The 26461-nt window shown below is 34.2% G+C and overlaps 1 protein-coding gene across 9 annotated transcripts in view; it reads right to left on the reverse strand.

Moving 5' to 3' along the window:
- LOC149802558 (lipopolysaccharide-induced tumor necrosis factor-alpha factor homolog) overlaps positions 1–26461 on the reverse strand; it is a 98807-nt gene that overhangs the window by 10109 nt on the left and 62237 nt on the right. For 2 of the 9 annotated variants that reach the window (XM_089951810.1, XM_089951808.1), the window contains 3 exons: positions 25626–25652; positions 22825–22854; positions 15274–15541 (listed from right to left, as the gene is read on the reverse strand). In XM_089951810.1, the coding sequence (XP_089807936.1) occupies positions 15274–15541; positions 22825–22854; positions 25626–25652 (325 nt within the window). Of the gene's footprint in view, positions 1–1412; positions 4684–15273; positions 15542–22824; positions 22855–25625; positions 25653–26461 lie in introns of those variants that run through there. The other 7 variants (XM_089951813.1, XM_089951811.1, XM_089951814.1 and 4 more) reach the window with 4 other exon arrangements.

Below are 26461 nucleotides of genomic sequence, written 5' to 3' on the forward strand. Positions count from 1 at the left end.
ATATTGCCTTGACATGACATCAAGGTACTTCTGCACAATATAGGCATCTATTCTACTGCCCTTTCCATCCCACATTCTATTTCCTCTGTGAGGAAATGTTCAAACTGTCTTTTATAAAAACTATAAATTTAGCCAGCAGGTAGACATAAATTTTGAAACAATGCAATGGAATTATTCATCCATAAATATTAGGATAAGACAAATAAGGAAATTAATATCGGGTCAGGTGAAATTTGAATTTCTAGTTGCTTCAATTAAATGGCATCATTTTGTTTATTATATGTTGTGCACATGTTTAGAAATGTGGGTAAACACTGCAGCCATATTGAGGATTATGAGGTAGAGCAGATCATAAAGACTTCAGTGGGGAAGTGCATGTTATGGTCACCAGAGATCAGTAATTGATGATTACAGACCTCATCCAAGATTTTGACAAAATCCATATTCTCGATTCAACTAAAATCAGATGAAAAATATGGACTTCAGAGTGGTAACAAGCAGTGTTGTGTGTGATTTGGATTTTTAATGTAGCTTTTAACAATTTTTCAGTCATATCGCTATGATGTCTGCAGTGTGGCAGTTTATAGTGATGTCTAGCACTGGGACATCATGCCGCAGACAAGTAGCAATATGTCCCACCCAGTCACATTATCCTGACACCAGGCTGAAAAGTCCTAACACTAACCTCCTAATGCTGAGTGCCAAGCGAGGCAGCTGTTAGTACCATTTTTATAAGTCTTTGGTATGACTCGCCCGGGGATGGTAACAAGCAGTTGTTGAGACTGACACACACTGTATAATCCAGGATGGACAAGGCATAATGGACACAGGGCAATACCATAAGCTCACTTGGTCCAGCTGGCAGGTAAGCTAATTACAGTAGCAAAGTAATTTATTGACTTGGGCATCTACAAATGATGACCATAATATTTACCAAGTTTCATGGCAATCAGTTAAAAACTGTGGACTAGCTGTGCACGAGATGGACAAAAGGATGGATGGAAATGAGGATTACTATGAAAAGGTGTACATTGTTTTAACAGGTGTAACAGAAAATTAATTAAATAAGCAGAAAAGTTAAACTACTAAATTTTATAATATATATATATATATATATATATATATATATATATATATATATATATATATATATATATATATGTAAAATGACAGAAATCTAATGAAACATCTGAGTCAGGTCTGAGTCAGGATTAATATTCAAGATTACCATGGTTACTTCCAAACATCTTTAAATCATACATGGAAAATCTGCTACGGATAGACAGACAGAAAGACAAACAGCCTGATAAAGCTGTAACAAATCATGCTTAGATTAAAAGAGCTTCAGAAATAAGTGAATTGCAAGACAGTTTGATAGTATAAAGAAAAGAAACACAAAAGATAAACAAGAATGACGTGGCAAGAAGTATTTATTATATAATATCATATAGGAACCTTGTTCTTGGTGTATTTAAAATGTTGCAATCAATATCATAAATACAACAAGTCTAAGAAGCCAATATAAGATATTTTCAGATTATACTCATTTACATCATATGACCAGTTATAAATAGCACAGACCTAATCCTGCTATAACTAATCAATATATATGCTGTTTGTATTTGGGTCGCTGTATACATACAACACGAGTGTATAGTGTATTTATATCTACCAATATGAACATTTTGTTTTTACTGTAATTTAAAGTCAATTTATTATCTTCATCCATTCACTGAAAAGTTGGTCACATTCTTGTCTGTGTGCAAATACTGGGTACTCTTACACCTTGTGATGAATTATGATAAAATCATTTTGCAAACTGGAAGTCATGAAGAAAATATAATAAATGCATTCTTGATCACAATAGCAAGGTAAAATAGGACCAATGTAGGAAAGAATGCATGCATACATTATGACACTAAGATAAAAAGAGGATAAAGAAGATTTAGTGAAAAATAAATATTTTAGTAACAACTGGCAGAATACTATATCATTCGGAACATATCGTTACTAAAGCTAAACCTCCCTAACACACTTTTCAAGGCTTTATCTGATAAGATACTAAGTTGACTGGAAATTCCAAAGGTTGCCAGAACATGAACTCTGATCATTTGCCATCAGGTGCTATATTTATCAACAAGACATGAAGGACGCTACCATATGTATCTCTGTACAGTGTATAACCTTTTCCCAATTGCAAACTGTAGAGCCAAAATTTGCAATCACATAATATGCCAGCAAATTATGGTCTTAGTGATGATGAACCAGATTTTTGCATTTCTCCACGAGATTTCCGCCATGAGGCTCTGGTAAAATGCATCACTTAAGACAAACTTTATCAAAGCAAAACTTCCATGCCAATAGATTGGGTGCTATCTACTTGTACAGTCCAGGAAAACTTTATCAACACAAAACTTCCATGTCAACAGATTGGGTACTATCTACTTGTACAGTCAAGGCAAACTTTATCAAAGCAAAACTTCCATGTCAATAGATTGGGTCCTATCTACTTGTACAGTCAAGGCAAACTGTATCAAAGCAAAACTTTAATGTCAACAGATTGGGTACTATCTACTTGTGCATTATGCTATTCATCTGGGTGCACATAACAGTGATAAACACAGTGTTTGATTCAAATTTTGGCCAAGTGTATCACTTAAGGGCCCCCATTCACTAAATTCCTCAGATTCTGTGTACTTAAACTAAAATTTGACAGTTTACAAACAAATTAAAATATCTGAGATTTCCAAGTGGCCATATATATATATATATATATATATATATATAGATGTATCTCTTTACTAAATATGTACTATTTACTTTGTAACAATTAACAAATGTAATACTAATGACAAAGTCAATTTTGAACTTTAGTGTGAACTCAAGCTGACAAGCTTTAAGACTAGGTGACCAGTACTGGTAATATATTTATATACATGTATTCCTGCATAAAAAAAACCTGCTTGCTTACCAACAGAGTATGCAAGAAAAAAAAATCTGTAGCACAGCAAAATACGCTGGTACATGTATAGTGCAACAGAGAAAAACTCACTGTCACAGAAGGAATGACCTAATCATAAAGAACAGTATTTCTGAGCCTTTCACTTACATATTTCATCTAGGGCCCCATTTTTTATTAGCTAAATTTTCATATACTTTGAGTCTATCAGACAGGTTTTACATTACATTTTCTCAACCAGTGACCCATCAGGTAAGAGTGGCATCAGTTAATCAAATATGCATATCATGGATTCCATCAGACAATTAACCAACTTGATCCTCAATCAGATGTGAATTATTGCCAAACATGGAGGCAGCAAGAGAAACTCACTAAATGAGCTGAGAACGGAAAATATTAAGAATTTATTGTAAAACATGAAAATTTATCACTAAACTTAAAATTCTGTTTTGTGTCAATGGGCAATTTTCAGAATGGAAAGCAATGGTTTTAAAGAAACAAATATACAATTAGTATGTGAAGTATTTCAGTTTAAAAAAAAAAGTAAATTCTCGAGTGATTCCCAAAGAATGTTAATAATGCAATGCAAATCCCTAACCAAACAACCAAATTTCTGCAATTTGCAGAAGTATCTGTTCAGCCAACTATTTTATACAATTTTGGCCTTTTTATTTAATCTTCAAAATATTGTTGTGTCATAAAACACCATACCATCTTTACTTTGACTTTCGACTGAAATGGTGGACGAAGTGGTTAGAGTGTCCATTTTGGACGTGGGAGGCTGCAGGTTCAAACCCTGGATAAGTCAAACCAAAGACATAAAAATGGTACTAGGAGTTGCCTTGCTTGGTGCTCAGCATGCCTGTGGCATGATGCCCCAGTGCTAGATATCACTATCAACTGCCACACTGCAGACAGCATTGCTAGATGACTTAATTTTTTTAAAAGACACATTAAAAAATCCAAATGGCACACACACACACTTTTTTACTGTTTGATAAAAACCTGGAGATGCAAATTAAAAAAATAGAATTTACATGACAGATGCATAAAAGTAAGCTACAAATGACGATAAAACAAGCGTACAATAACTGTCTTTCTTTACAACATCCAGCCAACTTCATTCAGCATAGACCCAAATCTATGGAACAAACCACCAACTTATCAGTCTATGTTGCTTGTTCTTTGCATGAATTCAAATGAACACTAAAGTTCTTGAGCCATCCATGTTTTCTGTTTCTTTAAAGGCTGATCTGGGTTTATGCTATCTGTAGCTGAGTGCATGTTTTACAAAATAGCTTACATAAATTTCTTTTAAGTCAGGTCCAACTGCAAAAAACACAGACCCAAATTTGCCATCACAAAATGTGCAGGTAGATCAGGGTCTATGCTGTTTGTTCTACTGATTAATCATAACAAACTGCACTGACCCAGAGCTGTCAACACATGTGGTTGTGCATCTAGGTTTATGGAGTTTGGAGTTGGACCTGATCTATAAGCAAGTATATATGGCAAATCTGGTAGATTTGATAACTATTACAAGTTATAGTGGGCTACATGAGAATTTCTCAAAAATCAGTAGCGTAAATATCCAACTTCTGCTTGGAATGGCTCCCTAAATACGGCTCCAGCGAGCAATCTGTTGATGACAACTGGGGCAGATGTGCACCACATCCTTACAGCCATCAACACAGAAAGGGATCAAACAACAACCAAGAGAGCAACTGAAAGGAGAAACACAAACTAGAAATGTGCCCTTGGAACATAAATGCCCCTGCTCCTCCAAGAGATTCTAGGAAGATAAACTGGATTTCTCAGGAAAGAAATTTAGAAGGCATGTAATAGATGCAGGTACACAGCAGGATTTATAAACAACTTTGTTGTTATTTCTTACAAGTCTTTAATAAAAAACATTCAAATTACAATAGGTAGTTAAAATGCAAATACTAAAGGGAAATTTCAAAAACTGGACCATTCAAAATATTCCTATTCCAGTTGGCATGTTGCTGCTTACAGAAACTAAACTAGGAGGTAAGGGTGATTGATGATGGACAAAGATAGCTTATGTTCCAATAGAATCAGGATTTTAAAAGATAATAGGATTAGGTTTTTAAGTCATTTTATGAGATGAACCGGATCAACATATCAAATTTCAAGATCACAGAAAATACCCAATATGTCAGTTCTCTAGGCCAGAGGTATCTAAGCCTGGACAAGATTTATGTATAGAATGTGTCATTTTCAATGATAAGCTCATCTGAGAAAATATTTTACATTCAAAATTCAATATGATTCATATCAGAGATATCTTGCAGACAGGTTCAACAAATTATGGTAACTGTGGAATAGCTAAGCTCTACATATATATCATAGCTGCCAGTAAAATGTTGTTTGTTAACAATACAATTCTAACCAAATCTCGATCAGTATTAATAACCATCATCCTGTAATGTTAGATGACTGGAATTTTCTGCTCAGTAACAAGTACACAGTCAACTTGTCACAGCTGCACTTTTGTATTCCACAAATGTTAATGAGAATTTTCAGTCAACTTGAAACAGTTCTGGGATAAAATGGTAAAATATGCAAGAAAAAATATGATTTTAAGAAATTGATGTGCTTATGATTTGGTATGGCCATCATGCTTCTGGTAATTCTTCCAGGCATGTGAAGATCTGCCCTCCATGAAATCATAACACCAGACACAAAGGATAAGGATGCATGTAAAAAAGATGGACCAGTTTCAGTTTAATTGGAGCAGGGGCAACATTTTTTTTAAAAATAACAATAAACAGCCAAAAACCCATCAAAAACCAACACCAGCACTAAAACAGTCACTCAAGATAGATCAACTACAACCAAATGCAGCTTAAAACCAAAATAAAAAATGAAACCCATGATGTAGGCATGCAGAAAACATTGATACTACATGCAACTGCATTCATTTATGTATCTATAACAAGCACCACATCCTATAAAAAGCATAAGTTCTATATCACTGTCTGGGAATACTTGTCTATGATCATTACAGTATGAAACAAAGACTGCTGTAATGTATGTGCTATTATTAAGCTGGAAAAACATCTCAATGTATGCAAGTGCTGCAGGCCATAATAACCCTCTGTATAGATTATTGTGCATTATTATTTGGTCTATATGGCAAGTATGAATAATTAACAATATGAAAAAGATAAACAACAGAGGCACAAGAATAAAATCTGCACAAGAGCAGCATGTTCATTATGTTGTTTTTTTACTGACCCCTCCTCCCACACTGGCTCTTCCTGAAACCAGCTTACTGTAACCCTTCTTTTGTGCTTCTATATTTCCTTATTTAGGTGTGGATTACAACTAGGAGCTTTTTGTGCACCTCTACAATCTATTTCAATGAAATGATATATCTGAACTGGGTCTGAAATTGTGTTGGGATAACTTTATAAAAGCAGGGATATAAAATAAATGCACACATGCACAAATGAAGAAATGTGCAGGATAAAGAAATCCTCCCATTTTCAATAAATTGTGCAGAAAAAAATAACCCAGAGATAAATATTACAGTACATCTAAAACAATAGGTGTCTCACCATGTCTTTGTAAAACACTTTATCCCAGCATTTTCCAAGTTTTGACCTCAACCCATAGTTAGACTTTTGGCAAAAGCTTTTGTCAATATGACATTCCATCCAGGAGCAAAAACAAAAGATTTTCAAGATGGCCACCATGCAGGACACAGAGTTCCACCACTTTTTGAAACAAAAAAAAAAAAATCCAGGTCTTTACTGCAATTTTGTTCTGGATAAAATTGTTTTTAAATGTTCACTTATGACCTTTACTGAATAGAATCAATAACATTTTGGCTTTTCTAAAATCAAAAGCTGTTTCTATTTGAGACGGTTCAACAGCATCTGAATCAGACATGTGGCCATGTAGTAAACCACAGCATGAATCTCCAGAAACAAGTATAACTTTTGAAATTCTTACAAAATTGCAAGTAACTCACTTACATTTACAGAAAAAAATTGTCAACATTACTCTGCTTAATTGTATAAGTTAGTATAAAAAAATTGAAACCATTTTTGTTTTCTTTTCAACTTTTTAAAGAAATCAGAATTATCATTTATGTATCGGATAGCACCATGAGAAATATTCTGAATTGCCTGAAGACAATTTTTGCAGCCAAATGTTGTAACATTAAGTTTATCCTTGAATCATGTTACTGCATTGAAAGTTTAAAATAGTGAACAGATTGCCTGAAAGACAGTATTAGCAGCTGCCTGTAAACATCAAAAACATACTTATCATTCATGAAGTGTTTTCAGGACTACTTTAAAATCTTGATTAGACCACATACATAAACAAAAGCATATAAATAAATAAGAAAACAATGCAGTGTGAACATTCCAAAGTAATAAAAGTACACTGCTAACAAATTCTTAGATCATGCACAGGTCTGATCATGATATCACAACCAAAAAATACCACTATACTCCACCACCAAGGCAAGTTGAGGGATGCAGTTTGTGGCAAAGGTTACTATAGATGATAATAAGATTTATCATAATACATTTTGGTAAACTTTACATTGAATATTCAAAAGAGGAATTGGGGAAGATGAGGTTTATTTTTATCGCTGAGATCACACATGGCAGACATGCTGGTGCAATGTGCCACTATTCTACTTTAGAAAAGGTGACTATAAGGCTAACCGGTCTACTTGAGGAATCTGATCACCAGAGTGCTTGGACTGACAAAACAAAAGTATTTAGAGAAAGCACCCAAATGATCTACTGGTATACAGCAATTGGACTTGGGTTACAGTTGTTTTATTTGTCAGTACTGAACTTTCCAGCCTGTCCAAGATGAACCTGTCATAGGTCAACTTTCATTTTTTGAAAGGCTAAACTGTAAATAGAATAACATGCCATGTGTCACAGATGTCACTTTCAGGCCTCCATCAATACCTGATAGCTCACTGTGCACTGTTGCCAAAATGGACTTAGACAAGCCCACCATAATGTTCATATTCTAAAGCAAAAACAATTTCCTTTAAATCAATAACAAGAATCAAGAATCACCACCAAAAGTGAGAAGAGAATATATTCTAAAAGCAGATTGGTAATACAGAGCTCTGCAGCTCTAAAAATCTGAAACCATTCAATTATAGCACATTTACATACATTGTTTTCGCAGTCAAATGGCAGCTGAAATTTCCACATTTTCCCATGACTTTGAACAATATTTGTAATTAAGAAATTTTCCTGGTCAAGAAAAAAACCAATCTTTCTCCTGAATTTTTCCTGATTTCCTGGAATTTTGGGAACCCTGTGGACATAATGGTGGTGAAATTGGCACCAATTTCATTTAGGATTACAAGACATCATAGGAAAACTTTTAGTGAAAACCCCATGCTGATACAACAAGCCATTCAAGAGAGTAACTAAGACAAAATTAATAACTTAAATAAGATGATCACTGTGGTGGCCATATTGGATGTCTAAACATCATTTTCCTTTAGGACCAACTAGATCTTGGGATGAATGAGTGTGTGAAGTTTTATGGCAATCTTCCAACATTTGTGGAGAAGAGGCAATAACAAACCTGTACTAATGGATGGATATATGACAACAAACCCTTTCATATGCTCTTCTAGTCTATAACCAGTAGATTGCTGTTGTTGTAGGGTTTAACGCCATTTTTCAGCACAAGATAGGCTACACATGGCAGTCAGTATAAATGGTGGGGGAAGAACCTGGGAAAACCCCAGAAAGAACCACCTACCCAAGAGAAGCTGTTGGCAAGCTTTCTTACGTACCCACAATGGCTGAACCTGAGACTCAAACCCACGCAGACAGGAGTGAGATGGCAATGATCAGTAACGGTGAGTGATTTAGACCACTCAGGGCCCCTACAGTAGAGGTAAAAATGGAGCTTTGCATAAAAACAGTTCACCTAAATTTGATCTGCCAAGGTCAATCAGTTTCTGTATAATCATGCTAACAAGGTTCTCACTCTAAAAGAAAAAGATACAGTCCAAAAAGTGCAAACAAGAGTCCTCAATGGGACTAATATTGGGGACCTACTGGGCAAAAAGAATTTCCAGGAATTCAAGATGATACGTAGAAGAGGAAGCTGGCAAGTAAGTGGACTCAACAATTCCCACAAGAAAAATCCCAAGTAAGTTAACAGATACTGGAATAATTCAGTGATGGACTGAGTTTTACCTTCTTTCTTACTGGATGGATATTTTAAATCTGCATGAAAACGTTATGAGTAAAATTAATTGAATAAAGTGTTATGATATAGTAAAACACAATTAAAATTAACACTATTCTGTTCTTGGTTGCTTAATTTTTCAGTTCATGATCCTTTACCTAAATATCTCTCCCTCATTTAAATTTTCTAGCTATTTCCAAAAACATTACCTACCTATCAATATATATGTGTGTGTGTGTGTGTGTGTGTGTGTGTGTGTGTGTGTGTGTGTGTTTACTTTTCTAACAACATATGCATTATAACTCCTGGGTTTTAATTGAGACATTTTTTTTCACTAACCCACATGATCACCACAATTCAATTTTTACTGATCCTACCTAAATTTTACTGATCCTGCTAAAAATCAGACAGAAGCCAAATCAGTTTCTATTTCAACATTTATTATTTATTAGCATCAATTTAAAACAACTTTAATTTCATCAAAAAAAAAAACTCATGAAATGCTGAAAGCTAATGTTTAAGCTTCTCCAAGATGCTCTTGCTCAAAGATGCTGCAAATTGCTCTACTTCTGATAAAACCAACTTTCTGCGTTAAATGCATGTATCCTTCTGCCATTATGTCATTGCACTGAGATTCCTGGAACAATTCATTCAAGTTCTTATGCTAATCATCAAATCAGTTACCCTGTGCTCTTTCCCATTTCTACAAATGTTAAGTGCATTAAGTGCACAAGATCATAACCTTTCTTAGGTCATATTTGGGTCTTTCACAGGATGTTGGCAGGTACTCATTTAACACAAAAATCAATCAATTAACCATTACAGGGAATGCTGACTTGTGTTTTTTTTCTTCATACACCCAACTTAAGACTAACTGTTATGATAGTGACTGGTAGTAGTTTTCACTGATTCAATGGATTAGTGACAGCTGGGGTATTAGTGATCTGTTGGCAAAGGAACTAACCATGGGTTAGTGAATTGACATTGATTTCAAGCCCTGTAACCCTCATTTACATATCTGTATATGTGCACTACTTACATGTATCTTTTCATGGCTTTAATTATTGGTTTTAAGATGCAAAAAGAGATCAAATGAAAACAAACTTCTTTCATTGTAAAGTAAATAGAATGCCAATTCCTTAAAACATGCATATTTTATCTAACTTTATATTCTTTACTTTAGTTTTAACAGTATGTTGGCATATTTTGAGGTGGGCTCAAATTTCCTACAAGCGAGTTTAACTTGTCAGTCAGCTTCCCCCAGGAAAGCTGAATTTTATCATAGCTGTACAGTTCTAACAATGCATTGATGTCACACACTATCGAACCCATCCAAGAGCTTGATGATATAAGCCCATGTTTCAAGTTTGATCAAAATCAGATCAGAAATATGGCTTCTAGAGAGATAACAAGCTCTGTCAATCAAATGCAAGGTCACCTAATTAGTACACATGGATATGACTCAACCCAACCTGTCTGAGATCTTAATGATATAAACATATATTGCTTTTTTGATTGCATTAGAAATGCAGCCTCCAGAGTAGTAAACAAAAGTTAACCAATCCGATGTAATATCACCTCATTAATATGCAAGGATCTCACCCAATACTGACTTGTCTAAGACTCTGATGATATAAACCCATATTCCAAGAATGACTGAAATTGGATCAGAATAGATTCCAATAATGCAACAAGCAACTGTTCATAGATGATGGTTGCAGGACCCAACCATTAGCTAACTTGGCCTTAGGGACAGGTTAGCTAAAAACTGTAGTTATCGCCTGAAAATATATTCAGATCATTACACAAACATACAATATGCTAGCCAATTTACATTTATCTACATTGAGAAGATTTCACACAATCTTCCCAACAAGCTTCTTGAGACCGAGGGACAGGACCAAATCAAGATGACACCAATGCAGGTAGTGGGGAGCACAAAAATTTCATATACACAGTATAACAGGTTTTTGCAAGATCATACTAACAAATTTTCAACCAAAACGTTTGTCTGAAAGTATAATAAAAACTTCATAAATAAAAACCTGAATCAAATAATGTAAAAATCTCTTCAGGTCATCTAAATATAGATAGAAATATGGTACACCTACCAACAAAAATTTCATATACACAGTATAACAGGTTTTTGCAAGATCATACTAACAAATTTTCACCCAAAACGTTTGTCTGAAAGTATAATAAAACCTTCATAAATAAAAACCTGAATCAAATAATGTAAAAATCTCTTCAGGTCATCTAAATATAGATAGAAATATGGTACACCTACCAAGAAAGCCTGAGCCTGCATATTAAGTCCATGATTGAAGAATTCCAGTAAATTGTGACCATGGCCAAAAGGCAGAGTGAGCATGCTGCAGAATGACTGATCCAAACTTCATATTAGTTATCCAAAGCATGAACAAAGTCCTTCAAGTGGATTAAGAAATACAAGCAAATGAAAAACCTTCAAACAAAACCTTATCACAGATTTTCTCTAAATGTGACCCTAACCCCATATTCAATGGGGCACTCAGGCATCTCACAGAATGAATTGTCTAATGATTCATCCCAAGTATGAACCAGCTCCAAAGGGATTAGGAAATATAAGCTAATTAAACAACTTTAACAAAAACCCAAACAGAAATGCCATCTGACAGTGCCCTTTACCCCAAGGTCAAATGGCAACAAGCAGAAACAATTGTTTTAGCTTCATAATGAATCATTCCAAGTATGAAGAAAATCCATCAAGGGTTCAGGAAATGTAAGCAAATGAAACCACCTTTTATTTTAGCAAAACCTTAACAGGTTTAGAATTAACGAATTAAAATTTCTGCTACTGATTTGAAAATCCATTAGCAAAATGTCTTCACAAGTAGCTTTTCTTCTGTCTGAAAGCAATTCATTTAAAATTCCTGAACCAAATAAAGATGCACCTGCTGTAAACTGCGTGGACAAGAAACATCAGTAATGTCATAACTGCATTTGTAAGCAAATAAGGTGCAGAACTGACATGCTCATCATGCAAGTCATGCAAACTAAAAAGGAGACATGAAGTATTTACATCACATATTAATTAAACTACATAAACTTACGTGAAAAAAGAAAACTGAAAGAAGCAAATATGCAACTTTCAATATCAACTTGATCAGGCAGGTTTTTGTAAACAAAAGTCCCTCAAAGAGTGATGCTCTACTGGCCACAAAGAATTTGCAGGAAGTATCAAGTCCATTTCTGCTTTCCTGTTATTCTTTTTAACTACTGACTGTTGAAATGATCTAAGGTAATCATTGGAATTACAGGATGCCATCTTTTGTAAACAAAATATAATATTTTCTTATATATTTCACTTAACATTTTCACCAGACAAGATAGATACAAAACATCTTTATCATGATATTTGACCTTGAATGAAATATGGAATGAAAAACAGTGAACTTGTCTCAGATATTATCAAGATACACCCATCTGTCAAAATTGGCTCAATCAATAATTAAGATTTGTCACCGATCTGTCAAAATCGGCTCAATAATTATGATTTGTTTGAAAAATAACAAGTTGTTAAATGACATCAATCAAGGGATTCCTCAAATATATCAATGAACTCAATTGATACATTTATGTTTGTTTGTGTTATCACATGATATTAAAGCTGATAACCAGAGTGAAAATCTTTGATCCTAGAATCAATATCTGAGCACTGTGAATCAACTTTTTTATTAAAAAACATTTGTAAATGTACAAAAGTACAGTGGTCATAGCTAGGCAAAGGACAAAAATACAAGTAGTGACCTTTGGGTCTGGTCTGCAAAGTTCACAACAGCACTGGCATGGTGGTAGTCAGATCTGCATCATCTTCATTCAAGGCCAATCATATATTGCAAAAAGTGCTTTAGTGAAAACACAAAGTATTTCTTCAAAAGAAGTATGTAATTATAAGAACACTGTGATGGCTATTATGCTCGTCTTTGACTCAATACCAAGATCAGTCAAGTTTGGTTTTCAAATTCATTCACAATAGCATGGACACAGTGGTGGCCAGATCAGCATAAATTTCATGTAGGACCATTGTGACCCAGGCCTTGCGTCGTGTACCAATGTGCATGGTTGTCATGAGTGAGCGAGCAAGTGAGTGAGCCATCGCTGTGCATGATTCCCGTGCGTCAGGAGTATTAAAATCACTTCCCCGCCAAACTAACAAAAAAAGCTTCAGGCATTCCTACTCTAGGCTGGTGACAGACAACACCATGAGCAGTGCGAGTTGTGAAGAGCACTGGTCTTACACGCAAGTGAAAGACAAGGGATTGAATATAATTTGGAAAATTTATACCTTTCGAGTCTGGTAAGGGATAATTAGTTTTTGTGATAAAATTATAAATGCTGGTGGGTGGGTTGTATACTGTGTATTGTATTTGTGTCGATTATATTCTGTATTGTATTTGTCTTGTATTCTAAGTATGCGTTTTAGGTTTACCTTGTACCATTAATAAATCCCACAATCGACGAGCTAGTCTTATTATTTCAACCCGAAACGAAACGAGAGATAGCTCACACAATCAACATACTGTTATAATGACTAAGTTAAAATGGAGAGAAAACAATGTTCTTTTGATGGAATTTCTGTCTCTTTTTTACAGAAATGACTTAGGAACACTCTGTACTTAAATCTGCATCTGATTCTTTAGGTGAACAATTGGAAACGTGTTTCAAACACATTTAGATTTGAATAAAAACTGTTGTTTTCTCCTTGTAGAAACTTGCACCAAGGATAATTTTCTTCTTTACTCCAAGTGCAAGCAATGCAAAATTTTTGCCAACTTTACACAGAGAACTCAAGTGTTTATGCAGAAATCATTTTTCTTCATCAAGTTAAAGTGCCATTGACCTTTGACCCTTTGGCTCCAAATCAACTGAATTCTTCTGTTGCCCAAGAGCAAGGAATCTACTGAGTTTGTTACTGCAGATGGTGAACAGGTAGTTATTGTGCTAAATGAAACTGGTAACAGACAAATGGATGGATGGACATCGCAACCTTATATGCTCTGCATTAAGACAAGAAATAAATTTTTATTTAAAATTTCTTGAAAAGAGAATTAAATGTGGTACGTGTCACCCATATACAAAGTGGAGTTCTTTATTTGTACACTATGGTTACAAATGAAGTATGTTTATTAGTGGTATGTATAAAGATTGACTTAGACCCAAACATCTATAATTTTATTCCAATTTTTTTATCTATCCAATTTCTTTTACAACAAAATCTTAGTCCAACAACATAAATTAGATCAACGCATGAAACACCCTTCATCTTTAAATTCAGCATATCAGTGTTAAATTCCAAATTAGCTGACCTGTTTCAAAACAAAGAATTGATGTAATCACCCATTTTGATTTGCAACAATAAAGCATGCAAAATTTAAGCAGCTTTTACTCAAAATTGAGACATTTTATGAAAACATAATAATAATAATAATAATAATAATAATAATGAGGACTTTGTATAGCGCCTAATCTTTAGAAGCTCTAAGCGCTTTACAACATTAGACAACACCTATAACATAAAAAACATATAATGATATTATTACAGGAAACAAACACCATGAAATTAGAAAACATAAAAACATGCTGTAAATATTTAAGGTAGGGAACATTATTAGGTCTTTAAGTTTATTCTTGCAAATACTGCATCTCAGAAAATAACCCTACTTCTGTGATCCAAATTGTTTATTTATAAGCAATGTTGAGTAAAACAAGGAAATTAGGTTACAGTGACCATTAAGTATATGAAACAAATTCAAGATATACCCACATTGCAACTAAAATTAAGTAGCAATTGGTAATAAGTTCTAAACAACGAGTTGATAAAATTTTAAAAGAATTTTTTAAATAAAATAAAAAATTAGGTCACAATGACCCAGTTAAGATGTGTTGCATTTCTTTATCCCATGAGTCACTCAAAGTCTCAACATATGCACTGAAATAAGAGTCAAAACAGAGATGTGTAATGAAGACATAAACAGACATGAAAGCATGGAAAGATGAACAAAATCATTTTTTTTTAATTGCTTACTTCATAAAGCATGGGGAATAAAACAAAGCCTTACCCAACAAGGCACAGGACGACACAGATGATCCAAGCAAAGGTTCCAGTCTCATATATGGTTCCTGTGACGACATCAGCCTGACAGTGGGGGCATCTTGTATGGACTGGGGACTCTCGAAACTGCTGTACCACAGCAACAGTTGGTTGGGCCACCACCACAGTTGTCTGCCCCTGATGAATTGGAGGCCCCTGGGGATAGCCTGGCTGCTGTGGGTAACCTGGCTGTGGTGCATAGCCTGGCTGCTGTGGGTAAGGTCCCTGTGGATAGCCTGTGGTATATTAAGTATTAAAAATTATAATATGTCAATATAGTACAAATAAAACCCTGACAGACTTAACGATGACTGAAGTGGAAACATATAAAACAGAATGGTCTTCAGAAATAAAAAGCTTAAGTATTAGTGACATTTGCTCATGAAAACAGAATTTTATTCAAAACTATAAGAAATGCGTAGATTTAATTACCCATTATCAGATATCAACAGGTACTTTCATAATATCAAAGAATTCTGAACTTTTGAGTAAGCTGTGAATGTGTCTGACAATACATGGTAGTTTGTTAAATAGTTAAAATTGGTGAATTTGTAATTTCTGGAAATTCTGCACAAACAATTCTTACCATGATTATTTCAAGAATATGGCACAATTTGGCTGAAAAAAAATGCACAAACTGCAACTAAGCCATCCTGGATCCTTGTATTGTCATTGGTATTTTTCTTTCCAAGTTATATTTACTGCTCATGCACACACATGCATATCACCACTCTCAACTCCTTGCACTTTCAAGTCTAATGTTGCCTTACTAAGCTTAAGGCAGGCTGTTACTGCATTTTGACACCTAATGCAAATTGTTCTTCTAGTTGAGATTTCATTCCTCATACATGCAAAGTATTTGAGGTTTCCATCTGACTTTCTGCACATATAATTAGTGAAATATTTGTAAGACATTGACAGTCAGTTCTGTTATTTATATTATATGACTGCATTCTCTGAAAAACAAGGCTGGGATTGTGTTGTCCTGCCTGACTACTTCCATCCATCCATTCATGACTAATAAAATGTACCACTCCCAACACAGCTTAAGATAAGGATTTGAAACACTGTGATATGATGGAGTGGGGATGGAGAAGAAATGTCTGGGGATTAGAACTGTAAGGAGGGGGTGGAATTTCAATTTCATAAATATTCTGTAGTTAACCAAAGCTGGTGAGCATCATCATCGAGACCAAAGCTGTAACAAATGCAACAGGATTTTAGAATTCACCCTGATGTTGCCTTGGGTCACAACTTTGAAGCTATTGTGATCCCCAACCTAAAACCGTGTATAGGTTTGAAGGTCATGAGATGAACTCGGATATGTATAGAACACACACCATAGGTTATGCCCTTTGTGCAGGATCTTGCCCCTGGGTTATAATTTGGAAACTGTTGAGATTCCCACCGCATAACTATGTTCAAGTCTGATGGATACAGGGAAGGAGACAACATCAGACTTGTATCAAATACAGACCATTGATTAGGTGACTAGCACCTGGGTCACAACTTAGAAACCGTTCATATCTGCACCCATGAACCATAGACATGTTTCAAGGGTACAAACAGACAAAACCAGACATGTATCCAATACAGACCCAAGGTCTTACCCCAGGGATGTAGACCTCAAGTGTGAAATTTTTTAAGTATTTCTAATAGGTTGTTTCTTTGGGGTTTTTTAAATACAGAAAAATAGGTTATAAATTAATTTTATCAGGCTATCTGGGCAATAAATGACATTATTTATTTCTAACCACTCTGAATGCCCAGGTATTCTATTACCAGAGGCTGTATACATAACAGCCTCCATCACCCAATCCATTCACTGTACAGCTATGAAACAGCTGTACATTATTTAGGTTTGACTCTTTGCTTGGACTGAATACCTTTCGTGCCTTTAAACCATTTTATTACAATTTATTACAACTGATAAAACCATACTTTTTATATCCAGTAGTAATACACAAATAGGATTCCATTTATCTATTTCCTGATATCAAGAGTCTTTAATGTTTGACTGGAGTGAATTTCTAAAACCTTGACTGATTTCTGGTTAAATAATTATGTGATGATGAAAATGAACATAAAAATGGGGATGGATATGTGATTCTAGTAGTTTTGACATTACATGAAAAAATACCGGGTCTAAAATTTTATTTACAGTCTCTGGTCCCGTTTTTGAAGATAAGCATAACTATATGAGATTTTCATTGATCTCCATCAATTCTGAAAGAACCAGATTTTATGGAATATATCATAATGGAAGCACTGCTTTGATGGACAAGGTAGGCATAATTTTCTAACAAGAATACCTCGAAGGTACTGATGCTCTATTAGTGAAAATAATTTCCAGGAATTCAAGATAAGAATATATATTCCCTTTCTCTGTAGAGTGTTTAAAACATTCTTTAGCAACAAGATTTTCCAAATAGCTGCTGTGGTGGACATATTGGATTTCAGATTTACACCATTTTTTTATGTAGGACCAAGCAGACATCATTAGATGTCTTTCTCATGAAAATTCCATGTCAAAATAACCATCCATTCAGGGTCAATAGTAAAAATCAATATTTTTAAAAAAAGTCACAGTGGCATCCATATTGGATGTATGATTTTCATTTTAGTATCATAGGGAATTCATTGGTGAAAACCTCATGCTGAATATGATCATCCATTTGGGAGTGCACAATCAGCAATATGTCAAGATTATCATCATGGTCACTAAATGAGGGTCAATTCGTATATTTAGGACCAATTAGACACAATAAAATGAAAATTCTATGCAAAATTACTTTCCATTTAAAAGAAATAATGATAACCAGATTTTCAAGATGATCAGCACCAATTTATTTCATGATTAACAAAACATTACAAGAAGTTTGTTGGTGATAAAATCATGAAGATAGGACTTTCCTTTTTAGGGGAGTATGAAAATTAGATTTCAAGATTGTGCCACAGTGGCCATATTGGATAACATATGCACTCCATTTCCTCACTCCATTTCTATTTAAGACCAACCGTACAAAATGAAAAGTCTTTTGATAAAAGCATGCTAATATGACCAGCCATCTCAGAAAAGTAGCCTACATAAGATATGTAATATTTGGAAGTCAGGTTGGCACCATTTGCATCTACGACCAATTAATAAATGGTACGATGTTTTGCAGTGAAAACCCTATGCTGATATGATCATTCATTCAGGAGAAGTAGCGATAACAAGATTATCAAGCTGACCAATGTTGAGACCATATTTGAAGTCTGAGCACACCAATTTCATTTAGGACCAACGTTGGTTGGTTGTTCTGGGACTAATGCATTTTTCAGCACATGATAGGTTATAAATGGTGGCCAGTGTTATCTGGTTGAGGGACAACCCAATCCATAGGAAGCTATTGGCAAGGTTTCTCAAATACTGTACCCATACTGGCTGAGCCTGAGACTCAAACCCATGCTGACAATAGTGAGATGACATCAAGCACTTTAGACAACTATAAGTCATAGAGTAAAAGTCCCATTCTGATATGACTATCCATTCAGGAAAAGTAATCATAAAAAGATTCTGAAGATGGCAGCAGTTTCAGCCACAATGGATGTGCCCAAAAAATTGATAAAATTTTCAATAAGAATCAATGAGATATCAAAAGAAGTCTTCCAGCAAGAACCAATGTCAACATATAACTTTTTGCTCCGGGTGAGTAGCCATAACAAGGGTTTCAAGATTGTTACTGTGGTGACCATATTGTGTGTCATACTGTCACCATTTTCATTAAGACCAATTAATCATCATTAGAAGTCTTGTAGTAAAACCTCCAAATTGATATAACCATACAATCAGGTGAGAAAAGATTAACAAGATTTTCAAAATGGCCACTATGGTGGCTTTATTTGATGTTCATGTGGCACCATTTTCATTTAAGACCAGCTAGACCACGGAATGTATGTGTGTAAAGTTTCATGCAGTCCTCCAAGTAGCTTAGAAGAAGTAGCAATAATAACTTGTGCTAAAGGATGGTTGGATGAACCACCTATGATAAGAAATCTTCTGGTTAAAACCTCATGTGGCTTTGGCAAACTGTTTAGGACAAGTAGTGACAGCAAAATTTGTTGGCAATGTTTGAGGTTAGATCAGGACCATTTTCATAAATACCAAGCAGACTTTCGAGCCTCTAAGTGAAAATCCCACTTAGATGGTCATAATTCAGAAGGAGTCCTAAGAAAAAGTATTTCAAAGTGGCCACATTGTAGTGCCCATGTTGGATGTTCAAGGCACCATTTTCACTTGAGACTAACTAAAGATCATTCAAAGCTTTTTAGTGAAAACCCCATGCTGAAGAGCAACAATAACCAAATTTTAAAGATGACCATCCTAATGGTCATAATATATTTCTGATAAGAACCATTTTCACTCAGGACTAACTAACTTCATAAGAAGCCTTCTAGTTAAATTCCATGTTAATAGGGCTATGAATTGAGTAGTAACAATAATAAGATCTTCAAGATGATGGTGGTCATATTGGAAGTCTGAAGATCACCACTTTAATTAGGACCAACTAGACCTTGGAGTAAATAGGTTTCTCAAGTTTCATGATAATCCTCCTATACTTTTTGGATATGTAACAATAACAAACATTAGAAAAAAGACACTGGATGAAAGACCTTCTGGTCCATGACCTGTAGAGCTAGCAAAGTTAAGCAATTAGGCACATCAAGAAAAGAAAAAAATGCAAAATTAATCACACAACTAATCAGCAAAGGTTAAATAAATCCCTGAAGCATAGAAAGCTCAAAATCAGGACAGCTGCCATTGTGCAATGCTTGTGGGAATAACAATCACATCAAGTGTGTTTGTAAGCAAGGAAAACAATAACACTGAATGATTTGAAGTTATTGGTACCTTATGTCACTGCAGTAATTACAGAAACGTTTAAATGGAAACAGCCAATGGCCAACTATGTAACATAATATAATCACATGATGTCCAAAATATAATGTTTTTTTTTACCCATTTCAGATCTGTTTTCATTTATGTCAACTTGTCTACACATTAGGTACGGTAAAGTATGGTGAGTGTAATGTCATAAGTGACACTGTATTGTGAAAGAAAAAAATAATGAAGTAGATTTTAACTTGGAGGAAACTACCACTTTCTTGTGAAAGTACATATATTATATAACAAGAGTCCCAAAAATAGAATGAGGATCTACTGCATAAAAAGAATTGCCAGGAATTCAAGAAAAGACCATTTCTTCCTTTTATCTGACGAGTATTGAAACCATCTCTGATATTGTGCAGCTATAGCTATAACAACATTTTAAAATTTGCTGCTGTGGTAGACATTGGCACCATTTTCATGTAGGAACAAGCAGACATCAGAAGTCTTTTGGATAAAATCCAATGACAATATGACAATCCATTCAGTAGCAACAGTGATAGTAAGATTTTCAAGACAGCTGTTGTGGCAGCCATATTGGATGTATGATTGGCAACATTTTCATTTATGACCAACTAGATATCATTGGGTTTCTATTGGTGAAACCCCATTTTGATATAAAGATCCATTTGGAAGTAGTGAAAACAATATATTCAAGATAACAACCATGGTGGCCATACTGAGAGTCAATCTGCATCATTTAATTTCAGAACAACTAGACCATACTTGAATTCTTCTGATGAAACCCCATGTCAATATCATAGTTTGTTCAGGAGTAGCAAAAACCAGATTTTAAAGATTGCTGCTGTGGTGGCCATAGTGACACTCAGATTGGTACCATTTTTCATTTAGGACCAACCAGACATCATAAAAAGTCTTTTAGTGAAAACTTCATGTTCATACAATCATCCATTCAGGAAGTGTTAATGTGGCAGCTATTTTAGGCTTGAGATTGGTATCACTTTCATTTCGGACCAACTAGACCTGATAAGAAGTCTTTCAGTCAATATTCCATGTTCAGATGACCATCCCTTCAAGAGTAGCGATAACCTGATGACCACTGTGCTAAGCATACTGAATGTCCAAGTGGCATCATTTTCATTAGGACCAATTAGATCATGGGATGAATGTGTGTGTAAAGTTTCATATTAATTCTTCAAGTAGTTTCAGAGGAATATTGATAACAATACATGTATTATTATAATGGACAGAAGGACAATGGACAAAGACTGTCCCAAAAACTCTTCCAGTCTGAGTTTTAAAAAAACATTTTTAAACTATTTGTTTACTTTCCAAAATTTATATTTTGTTTACTTTCACTGATTCAAATGATAACTTGTTTGCAAGTTTAATTTGATTTTCTATTTTCTTGTTTACAATGGATATGTCAATTGCATTGTCAAGTTCAAGCTGCCATATACCCAGCATGTAGACTAATAATAAACATACGTGTATCAGTTTTCTTTTATTGAATAAGTGAGAGTTGTTCATTTTAGTAACAGGAAGACAGGTGGCAGTGTATTTGCTGTAACCACCATCAAAACCACAAGACATTAGATTCACTTTCCTTTTTTATTTGATGGTTAATCATACTTGGGAAAAATTTGAGAATTTTCCCAATAACCTGAACACAATGTAATATAACAAGGGACACGAGTCAAGATAATGTTAGAATATCATTTTCTTAAAACCATTTTCTTATAAAATTAATTTTTTTCTTTTGAAGAAATCATCAAGTCATTAAATATATTATGTTTATGGTGAAAATATCACCAGAAGTCTTAAAGTAATTAAACATTTTGATTTGTACTTTTCATAAAGAGAAAACTGTCTAAGTGTCAAACAATCTTAGCTACAAGTTACTGTCCAGGTGTTATTACATGATGTCATACATAATCTGCATCAGAAATTAATATAGAAGTGAAAATAAAGGTCTGATAGCTGGTGGTATATCAGCGAAGATTGGCAGTGTGTCGCCTAAAATAGGTCTTCTTATCACTGCAAGCCACTGCCTAAAATATGCTGTTCTCTTTTCACCTACTGATGCCTGTAATAAGAGTTCCTCTTTTCTCATGCATGAATATGTATAAACAAAAGCATGTCATCAACAAGCCCATGGAAAAGCTCTTGTACATCACCTGACCACTTGTCAATCACCAAGTGATTGTTTTTAGAAGAGAAAGCCTGGTATGCTCCATCAATCAGCATAAAAGATTCTGCCAGGGCAAGTTTGCAAAAATTTTTATACAAGCTTGCACTGGTTAAGTAGGTTTATACATAGCCATGAAAAATGAGGAAATCTTAACACAGGTAACTATGCAAAGTACAGCAGATTTTTGTATGTGGCTTGCAACAATGCGTAAGTCTTTGAGCAATGAAATCCATAACAAGACTAATATTGGTGCCACTATGCAAGTGATCATAACCAAAGCAAAAAACACTGCTTATTAGACACTGAACTGTTCCAGCTCCGAAGACTACTGTTGGACATGTTTCATATTGTTATTTTCAACAAATACTAATTAGGAAGAACACAAGATGAAGCAATAATTAGTAAGAAATATGAGGCTAAAAACTACAAATAAATACCTGTGTCCAGTCTGATTTGGTTTACATCAGCTGATATGAAATGCAAGTAGACAAACTAAACAAACCTTCAAGGCAAATCAAAATAAAAGACACATAATTTAACAGAAAGTCATGATACATGCATGAAGGGCATGAAATAATGCAATCATTATCAACATACTGTGCAAAACATAAGAATAATTATTTAAAAAATGCATTATGTGAGAGGGTAATTATACTGAAATATTGGTTTGAAAAATACTGCAAAACTGTCTTTTATGCTATTTTTTTTATAAATGATAAAAATCAGGTAGGCAAAAGTAAAAAAAATAAAGTGCATGGCTGTGTAGGTGGATTTGCAGGCAGAAAGCAAACACAAATATGACAATAAAATTATGTCAATAAAACATTCTTGTCCCATTTTAAAATTTAGTGCAATCTTGGAACAGTTTGCATCTTTTGGGAAAAAAACCCAAAATGCAACAGGCTTCTTTATACTTTATATTTTAATTTAATGAAGACAATTCACATGTACTGGCCTGTCATACAGAGACAGTACAGAGATAAAACACATCTCATTATTAGGGATAGTATGTAATTTAAGGTACATGGTGGTGATGCACCCCATGCTATTTAATGTTGGCATACTCTGTTGAAGTCATTTAAAACTTTCAACATGCTGTAATTTAAGCCTGTGGATTTTATTACCATAACTGATCCAGGACTGCAGAACTATAGCTGTGTCTCTGAACTAGAGTTTACAAGAGAAAAAAAGGGGTGGGGAAGGGAAAAGCGGAGGCCATGAAACATGTGATAACTTCTAATCATCTGGATTCTGAATCTAAAAATTTGTCCGAGAAAAGTGAGAAAAACTAACATTTTCTGTTCATGTTTCATAAGCATGTCATGCATGTTTCATTGTGAAAAGAAATTATTGACAATACAAGGTCTGCTTAATGAGATACAGATGCGCCATACAGTAAATAAAATTATATCTGGAATACTGAAATAAAGTCTTGAATTTACAAAATGTGCCACAGATGGAAACAAAATATAACCAACAAAGACAGAAAAGTACACATTCATGACGTGGTTCCTAGTACTTTAAAAACTATGTCAGTGATGTTAAAATGAATTTTTTTTAATGAGAGGCTCCTTCAGGGGAAAAACACATTCTGAAAATTTAATCAGAGTATTTCTCCTTTGACAAGCCAGGGTGTGTGCCTTTTAAAATTGCTTAACATTTGCAAATGAACTTGTACAATTTAAGACTTTCTTGTATAAACATTTTGCCAAAATTATTGTTTGAAAAACTGAGCATAGGTTTATCATCTAAGAAATAGTGTTATTCTTAAAACAGAAGCCTCAATAAACCAAAACCCCCTTGAAACAAAATCATTATTTTTGCTACCAATATTTTCTTTCTTAAATTTAAATGATCATTAATTAGGTAAACTGAAACACATCTACTTTGGCAACAAATGAAACTGTTGGTTCCAAAGCTTCCAATTACAATAAACTAAACCCCATTAGGCACAAATTTTATCAAAAGAGTATGTGGTCAGTCCATTATCTATTAATTGCCTATAACCACTGTATGAGCAATTAAAACTAAGAAAGTAACACATATTGGTGTCCTATCAGTTCTCATTATCAATCTCAAATGGCCATTTTTGCTGCTATTTAAATTATGTATTTTCTGACACTTAAGAATAACTGTTAAAGAAGATCAGCATTTTGGACCGTTAATATAGTATCAGCTTCATGATTAATACCACTGAAGTTATTACATTTAAACAGTACAAGGTCATTCAAATTTGCTCCCACTCACCATCATTATTAAATCCAATATGGTATTTAAACTAAATAACAGTAGACTGTGTTATTTCTGTCTGATTGGGTATACTTTGAACACTCCTATCTAAATAAAACTGTGTGTTGTTTCTGCCTGATTGGGTATACTTTGAACATTCCTATCTAAATAAAACTGTGTGTTGTTTCTGCCTGATTGGGTATACTTTGAACATTCCTATCTAAATAAAACTGTGTTGTTTCTGTCTGATTGGGTATACTTTGAACACTCCTATCTAAATAAAACTGTGTTGTTTCTGCCTGATTGGGTGTACTTTGAACATTCCTATCTAAATAAAACTGTGTTGCTTCTGTCTGATTGGGTATAACTTGAACATTCCAATCTAAATAAAACTGTGTTGTTTCTGTCTGATTGGGTTTACTTGGAACATTCCTATCTAAATAAAGCTGTGTGTTGTTTCTGTCTGATTGGGTATACTTTGAGCATTCCTATCTAAATAAAGCTGTGTGTTGTTTCTGTCTGATTGGGTATACATGTACTCTAAGCATTCCTATATAAATAAAATTGTGTTGTTTCTGTCTGATTGGGTATACTCTGAACATTCCTATCTAAATAAAACGATGTTGTTTCTGTCTGATTGGGTATACATGTACTTCGAACATTCTTATCTAAATAAAGCTGTGTTGTTTCTATCTGATTGGGTATACTTTGAAAATTCCTATCTAAATGAAACTGTGTTATTTCTGTCTGATTGGGTATACTTTGAGCATTCCTATCTAAATAAAAGTGTGTTGTTTCTGTCTGATTGGGTACACTTTGAACATTCCTATCTAAATAAAAGTGTGTTGTTTCTGTCTGATTGGGTATACTTTGAGCATTCCTATCTAAATAAAGCTGTGTGTTGTTTCTGTCTGATTGGGTATACTTTGAACATTCCTATCTAAATAAAACTGTGAAGGATTAGAATCCTAGTGAATATAAAAGAGAAAACATCTATGTAACTTACTACCTGTATGATACTGTGCAGGACCTAAAACTATTATAAAATACAGAAAAATGAAATAAAATTATTTTAAAACCCCAAAATAATTTATAAGTGTTTAAAAAATAATTCCTGGGAAACTTACTTGGAGAATTCAAAAATTAAATAAAAAATATGATAAAATAATATCACATGATACCAAAATGTTTTCTATGGAACCATGTGTCTTCTGCAGCCATATGCTTGCCATTAAAACCTCTGCACATATTTTCATAAAATGTTAATATTGATCACAATGATGTTCAAGCAGGTGAGACATACACACAACAGGTACTGCCAGTGTATCAATTTGTAAACTTTCAACATACTATAATAGTATACCAGAGTTTAAGTTGATATTTATTTCTTTTTTTAAAACTTATTTTGTTGCAGAGAAGATCACAAGCATGTATATATGGATACATGATTTTCAGTTTACATGTTCCTCTCCATTACAAATATAAATAATTAATGTGCACACAGGTGTGAATTCTGGATAAAAGCAATCCCAGTTAAGTACATACATACATACAATGAAACGAGATGTGATGGATAAGGGAAGGATAAAAGCTGAGGGATAGTGTTTAGTGTAGTCTGGTATGTAAACTTTTAACTGGTCATAATGAGATAGAGTTTAGTGTAGTCTGGTATGTAAACTTTTAACTGTGGTCATAATGGGATAGGGTTTAGTGTAGTCTGGTATGTAATCTTTTAACTGTGGTCATAATGGGATAGGGTTTAGTGTAGTCTGGTATGTAAACTTTTAACTGTGGTCATAATTAGATAGTGTTTGATGTAGTCTGGTATGTAAACCTTTGACTGTG

Source organism: Sinohyriopsis cumingii, chromosome 3, assembly GCF_028554795.1.
Source record: "Sinohyriopsis cumingii isolate HCF-2022 chromosome 3, ASM2855479v2, whole genome shotgun sequence".
NCBI classification, from domain to species: domain Eukaryota; kingdom Metazoa; phylum Mollusca; class Bivalvia; order Unionida; family Unionidae; genus Sinohyriopsis; species Sinohyriopsis cumingii.